The following is a 6230-nucleotide window of genomic DNA, read 5'->3' as shown; positions in this document are numbered from 1 at the left end:
TGGCACTTTTAATATTCTTCTCTAACACCATAATTTAAGTACATCAATTTTTCTATGGTCTTCCTAATTCACTGCCCAACTTTCACATGCATATGATGTTATTGAAAGTACCACTGCTTGGGTCACGCACACCTCAGTCCTCAAACTGATCTCTTTGCTCTTGAACACTTTAGAGGGGTCTTTTGCAACAGATTTGCCTATTGCAATTCAATATTTGATTTCTTGACTGCTGCTTCTATGAGTGTTGATTATGGCTCTAAGCAAAATCCCTAATTCATATCTGGGCCTCACAGCAGAAGACGATATACAGTTAGGTATTATTTTTTTCATTCACACTATGTGAATCCCTGGAGTCCTGGTGTGGCACTGTAGGATAATGCACTGGACCATAAGGTCAGTTTGAACTGCAAGGTCAGCGGTTCAAATCTACCAGCCATGGGTCAGAACCAACTCAATGGCACTTAACAACATGTGAATTCCCAAACACTTAAACAAGAGAAAGGCAGACAGTAGGTCAGACACTTAAAGTAATTGCAACTCAGTTCCATGAATTGTAGACTCTTACAGTCTGTTGCCATTGAAAACAAGCCCATTTTGAAGACAGCCAACTGTTTCACTGAATAGCTGGAGGAATGTGTCTGCTACCAAAGCAAAGACTTCATGCTCTCCACAGAATTCTATTACTCTCTCTGTCCTACGCTGCCCATTACAACTTTAGTGGTTTTCCTGGCTCCAAAGTTTTTGATTATTTCCACTTCTGAGATAGAAAATAGAATCTCTTAGTGGGGCTGTTGAAATAACTGTCAGAATATTGCATGCATTTCAGTAGTAAGGCCATGCATTTGTTCCAGGCAGTTGTGACAGGCAGTATGAAAACATTGAATAATATTTTGATCTTCGCCTCTGAGTGACAGCTCCCCTTCTGCGGTGCCAATTCTGTCAGTATCCTGTCAGTACTAATTGGAGGCGGTCCCGTGGCATGCTGAGCACAGACAGGGATGAGGGTCTATGTACATGGATAATCTCATTCATGATGTCGAGAAATCTTTACTGAATACCTTCGATGTGCTAGGGAGCATTCTATGTGCCATGGGATACGCACAGAAATGCTAGCCGCAACCCACCAGCCACTCTGCAGGAGAAAGATGAGTCTTTCTGCTCACAGCCCTGGAAACCGTAGTCAGATTCGCTATGAGTCAAATTTGACTCGCTGACAGCAGGTGGGTTCTATGTGCTAGGTCTTTTCAGAGAGAGGTCCAAGCACTAAACAGAGACCTAAATCCCACAGGAACAACAGCAGACCCTGGTGAGCGCTTATGATAAAGCCAGTAGGTGTGGCCTTGGTAACCCCATGTGGATCGGAATAGAAGAACTGTGCTTCCTAGGGGTTACAATGGCAGATGGCCGGAACCGACAACCTTTCAGTTTCGGTTGGCCACTGAGCGCATTAATGAGAAGCACTCTAGAGAGTATGAATGTAGGTAGCGTGATAAAGAATGTCTGGGGAATCAGGACTTCCCTCCAGTCCCCCACCCCTGCCCCCGCGGTGGCAATGATGGAGAAACTGGTATCTGCAGGGTAAGAGGGAGGCAGCCATCCCCTTGGGAACCCTGAGCAGTGCAGGCTTTGGACAAGGCAGAGGCGTGCAGGGCATAAGCTTGGCTTGCAGGAGAGGTGGAAGGGAGGCCCGTGGGCTGGTGTCTGGTGTCAAGGCAGAGAGGATGCGAGGTGGCAGAGGAGAGAGCTGTTGGTCGGTGGTGTCAGGGGAAAGGGTCTGGTGCATTCTGAGTGCATTGGAGAAGCTCTTCCGGTCTGCAGAGGGAATGGCCTCATCTGACATAGTCTGTGCAAGACACTCTGGCTGCCATGGGGAGCCCAGGAGAAAGGGGACTATGGTCTTCCAAGGGACCTGTGAGGCCAGTAGCTAGGAATCAAGTGCTCTCCTCGCCCAACTGAGTCTGTGCTGCCTTCTGGGGAGGCCAAGACAGGACTTTTATTGCCAGACCACACCCATTCATGTTTTCCTGCTTTCCAGGGGAAATGAAAAACAAAAACAAATGAAAAACCCATCCGATTTGTAGCATTTGGCAGATTGCAAGGTACCAGTGTGACCGCTCTGAACTTGGATGAGCTGCTGACAGTGACTATGGTCGTGGTGAGGGACAGAGAGCAGGCACAGAGGCCGTGTAGCAGAGGGAGTGAGGGGCATTCAAGGAAGATGGCTGTGGTGGGAGCCCAGAGGCAGGGAGGTGGACCAGGATGGGGCCAGGTAAAGCTGGGCCTCACAGGCCAACTGCAGGAAGCCTTCTGAGACTGGCAGGTCTTTTTTTGTTTGTTTGGAGAAAGGGAGGGACTAGAGCAAGGTCCGGAGGAGGTGATGGCATGGTGTGATTCAATGTGTATTTTTAGAAGACTGAAGGGGTCCCAGAGAGTAGTGGTGGGAGAGGACTGGGGAGAAGTGATGGGTGTGTGAGGCAGGCAGAGGGAGCAACAAGGGGAGGAGAAAGCTCGGGCTTGCAGAGTGAGGAGTAACTGAGAAGAAAACATACCCCTGCGCCGCCGCTGCTGCCGCCTTGTGCATTCCCGCCTCTCCTGGCAGCCTTCCCTCATCCACTGCCCAGCCAGGTGTGGCTGTGGAGGGGCAGTGGTGTGGCACTGATAAGCCCTGGATTTCTGGAGCTAGTGTGGCTCCTGGGGTCTGGCTTTGTGCCTCCTCACTCACCTGAGTGCCCTGGGATTTCTTGCTGAGGACTGACTTCTGGGAGGGCAATTTCTTATGAATGTATAATGAAAATTCTCTTCCTGTGGAAGAGAGAGAGTTGTTCTTAGTTCCTCTGACAGAGGTGCTGGTGGCAGATTGCCCACCTGGAGCTTTCCCAGAGGAAGGGTTCCACTGTGGAGACGGCTCCCCATCCCCACCCCAGGGGAACACCAACAACAGCAAGAGCAGCCAGAGGACCAATAGTCTCCAACATTAGGGCCTCCAATTCCACTCCACTTGCTGTGTGACCTTTCACAAGTTACCTGACCTCTCTGATCTAGTCTCATACTCTTGTTAAGGGGGGCTGGTACTCTATCTCACAGGGCAGGAGGGCACATTAAAGGACATAATGGACGTAGGGCACCAGCACAGGGCAACTGCTCAATCTGTATGAATATATATATATATATATATATATATATGTATTTGTTTAAATTTTAAATGAATAAATGTTAGATACCAAAACAAACTCACCATCGTTGATTCTGACTCATAGCAAGGATAGAACAAAACTGCCCCATAGGGTTTCCAAGACTGAAAATCTTAACGGACACAGACTGCCACACCTTTTTCCAGCACAGCAACTGTTGGATTTGAACTGACAACCTCATGGCCAACAGTTGAGCACTTACAAGCTGTGCTTTCAGGGCTCCTTGAATATCAGATAAAATGTTTGAAAAAGTTACAGTCTATCAACCTCATAAGGCATTATATTCATTAAAAAGTCAAGAGATTTGAAAATAATTTGTGGGTTGGGGTTTTTGGCTGTGGGCCTGGTAATCACTGGGTAAGCATGTTGATTCTGAGATTCAGTAGTTGCCCAGGATTCGAAAAGTAGTGGAAAGAACAACAGGGTCCTGGGATACAGAAACTGAGCCATGGTTGGGATGGGGGAAAGGGGTGAATAATGTTAAGATGCTTGGCTGTCTTTTGAATCTTGGTTTTCCTTGCATTATTTTATAAAATAGACACTAGAGGGGGAGAGAAAGGAATAGCCAGAAACATCACCATAGAAAGCTTGTAAGTCCGTCTTCTGCTTATAACTGATTGGAATACCTAAAATGAGGCTACAATGTGCCCAGTGAAGGAGGCTTCCTGCGGAGCCGCTGCAATACATAAGACTATAGGTGGAAGCCTGAACCACATCCAGATCTCCAGAGATGGGAAATATCCACTTGAAAGGACAAGCAGACCAGCCTGGAGTGGCTAGAAGAACAGAAGATACTTCTTGAAAGAAAGACCTACAGGAAAAATACAAAACAATAGAGGCAGACTGACTGTTACTACAAGAACAAGCAAGTTGCTTGCCCAGGAAACATCAAGGCAAGTGGTAGGGACCCCTCAATGCAAACCCCATTCTAAGACTAAGACTCAATGGGACTACATGCGCTGATTGGTGACTACGCTTGTCACCGATAAGGGGAAGTGAGGGAAAAACAGCAATGAAGCAGCGAGCTAAGCCCTATAATGTTCAATAGACTTCTGTGAACCTGTGTTGGCCAGCAGTGTGGCAAGACCTGGGGTCTCTTGGGCCCAGAGTCAGTGACATAGCCACAGAGGACTAAAAAGAGAGGGCATATGCACAAGAACACCTACATTTGCAGATAATATCCACTTGACCTGGCTACAATGACTAGATGATCAGAGCTCAACCAGAAGAAGAAAGAAGAGGGAAAAAAGCATAATCTGATACAATTTGATGAACTTGACCTACACCTATGGATGCAGTAGCTCAAAAGAGGAAACAAATCCTTACAGCAAGGATCATTCCCACCTCCTCCATACACAGAGTAGACAGGGATGGGTAATTTAGACATTGGCTACCCAAAATGGGGGAGGCTACAAAGGCAAGAAGTGACTGGCTTATAAGCTTTCAAGAGGGAAGCTAGATTCATAGGGCATGGAGGAAGGCAGAATCTCCACTGAGTAGTATACAACGTCTAGGCGGGGCTGATGAAATGAAATCCAGATGGATCTCTTATGATATAATAGTGAATAATTGTTATCTGGACTGTTTGTGAGGGATGGAATTGTAAAGGTAGACATTTTCTAGCAAGGAAGGGAGTGATTAACTTTTCAGCCTAAGAGCGGAGGTCCCTGGGAAGTCAATGGAGAAGAGCGGAGAGCAGGACCCTACCAGAGAAGCAGTGATTAACTTTTCAGCCTAAGAGCGGAGGTCCCTGAGAGGCCAATGGAGAAGAGCGGAGAGCGGGACCCTACCAGAGAAGCAGTGATGCCTGAGATGGAGGCAGAGACAATGTCGTGGAGAGATGGAGCTGTTGGGGACTTTAGACACAGAGCGGGAGAGCGGCTGTGTGCTGATGACCGGGGGGCATGCTTATAGTGTATACCCTTTGGATGGTTGATGATGCATGGAGGGAATTGTAACCATAGCAATGAAATGATATACTATAGGATGAATGTAAAACGAATGTTCTCCCATGTAAACTAGCACATAATTCACAATAAAACATTAAGAAAAGGAAAGAAAAGTAACGGACGAAGGCCGACAGTGTCTGGCCCTGAGTAGGGGCAGGAGTTATATTTCCTAAGGTGTACGGTGGCTTAGAGGTTGCTTGGCTGCTAACTGTAAGGTTTGTGATTTGAGCACCACAGGAAACTAGACCTGGTGTGCTGCTCCCAGTGCACGAACCCAGTGCCATTGAGTTGGTGCTGAATCAGAGTGACTCTATAGGAGGGAACAGAACGGCTCCAAAGGGCTTCTGAAGCTGTGCATCTTTACTTTCTCCTGTGGAGCACTTAGTGGATTCGAACCACAGACCTTTCTACTAGCATCCAGGTGCTTTACCCACCTTGCTACCATGGCTTCCCCTGTCAAGATGACAGCCTTGAAACCCTCCAGGGTAGTCCTATTCAATCCTAAAGAGTAGCCTTGAGTAGGAATCAATTCCCCCAGGGTTTCTCACACTGGAACGTGCAAACACAAAGTGATTCAGTTGTGCTGTGCTGCGGCGGCGGCTGCTGCTGTTCCATGAACCACCCTTTGAGCAGCAAGGGTGCAGATGGAGAGTCTTTGCCACATTGGGGGCAGAGAGGGAGCCAGCACAGGGGAGAGGCCTCCCCTGGGCTGGGCTGCTGAAGCCACAACCCCTCCGCCAGCCTCCTGCTAGCTGTTTTACTAGCATCTGGCAGGGACTGAATGCACCCTGGTGGCGCAGTGGTTAAACACTTGGTTGCTAGCTGGAAGGTCAGCAGTTTGAACCCATCAGCTGCTGTGAAGGAGAAAGATATGGCAGTGTGCTTCTGCAACAACTGTTGATAAGTGCTGCCAAGTCGATTCCGACTCACTCACAGAGACCCTGTATTGGAAGAAGTGCAGCCAGAGAGCTCCTTGGAGGCCAGGATGGCTAAGCGTCGTCTCTCATACTTTGGACATATTGTCAGGAGGGAACAGTTGCTGGAAAAGGATGTCATGTTTGGTAAGGTGGAGGGTCAGAGAAAGAGAGGA

The 6230-nt window shown here is 48.0% G+C and overlaps 1 protein-coding gene across 1 annotated transcript in view; it reads right to left on the bottom strand.

The window, feature by feature from the left end:
- Positions 1-6230, bottom strand: part of FAM227A (family with sequence similarity 227, member A) — a 103480-nt gene that overhangs the window by 42148 nt on the left and 55102 nt on the right. Inside the window, exons 9-11 of the mRNA XM_006865266.1 lie at positions 2723-2802; positions 2550-2631; positions 2104-2222 (exon numbers count right to left, since the gene is read on the bottom strand). Coding sequence (XP_006865328.1) covers positions 2104-2222; positions 2550-2631; positions 2723-2802 — 281 coding nt within the window. The remainder of the gene's footprint in view (positions 1-2103; positions 2223-2549; positions 2632-2722; positions 2803-6230) is intronic.

Source organism: Chrysochloris asiatica, unplaced genomic scaffold, assembly GCF_000296735.1.
Source record: "Chrysochloris asiatica unplaced genomic scaffold, ChrAsi1.0 scaffold00076, whole genome shotgun sequence".
NCBI lineage: Eukaryota > Metazoa > Chordata > Mammalia > Afrosoricida > Chrysochloridae > Chrysochloris > Chrysochloris asiatica.
The sequence above is the reverse complement of the archived record's forward strand: the minus strand, read 5'-3'. Positions and strand labels throughout refer to the sequence as shown.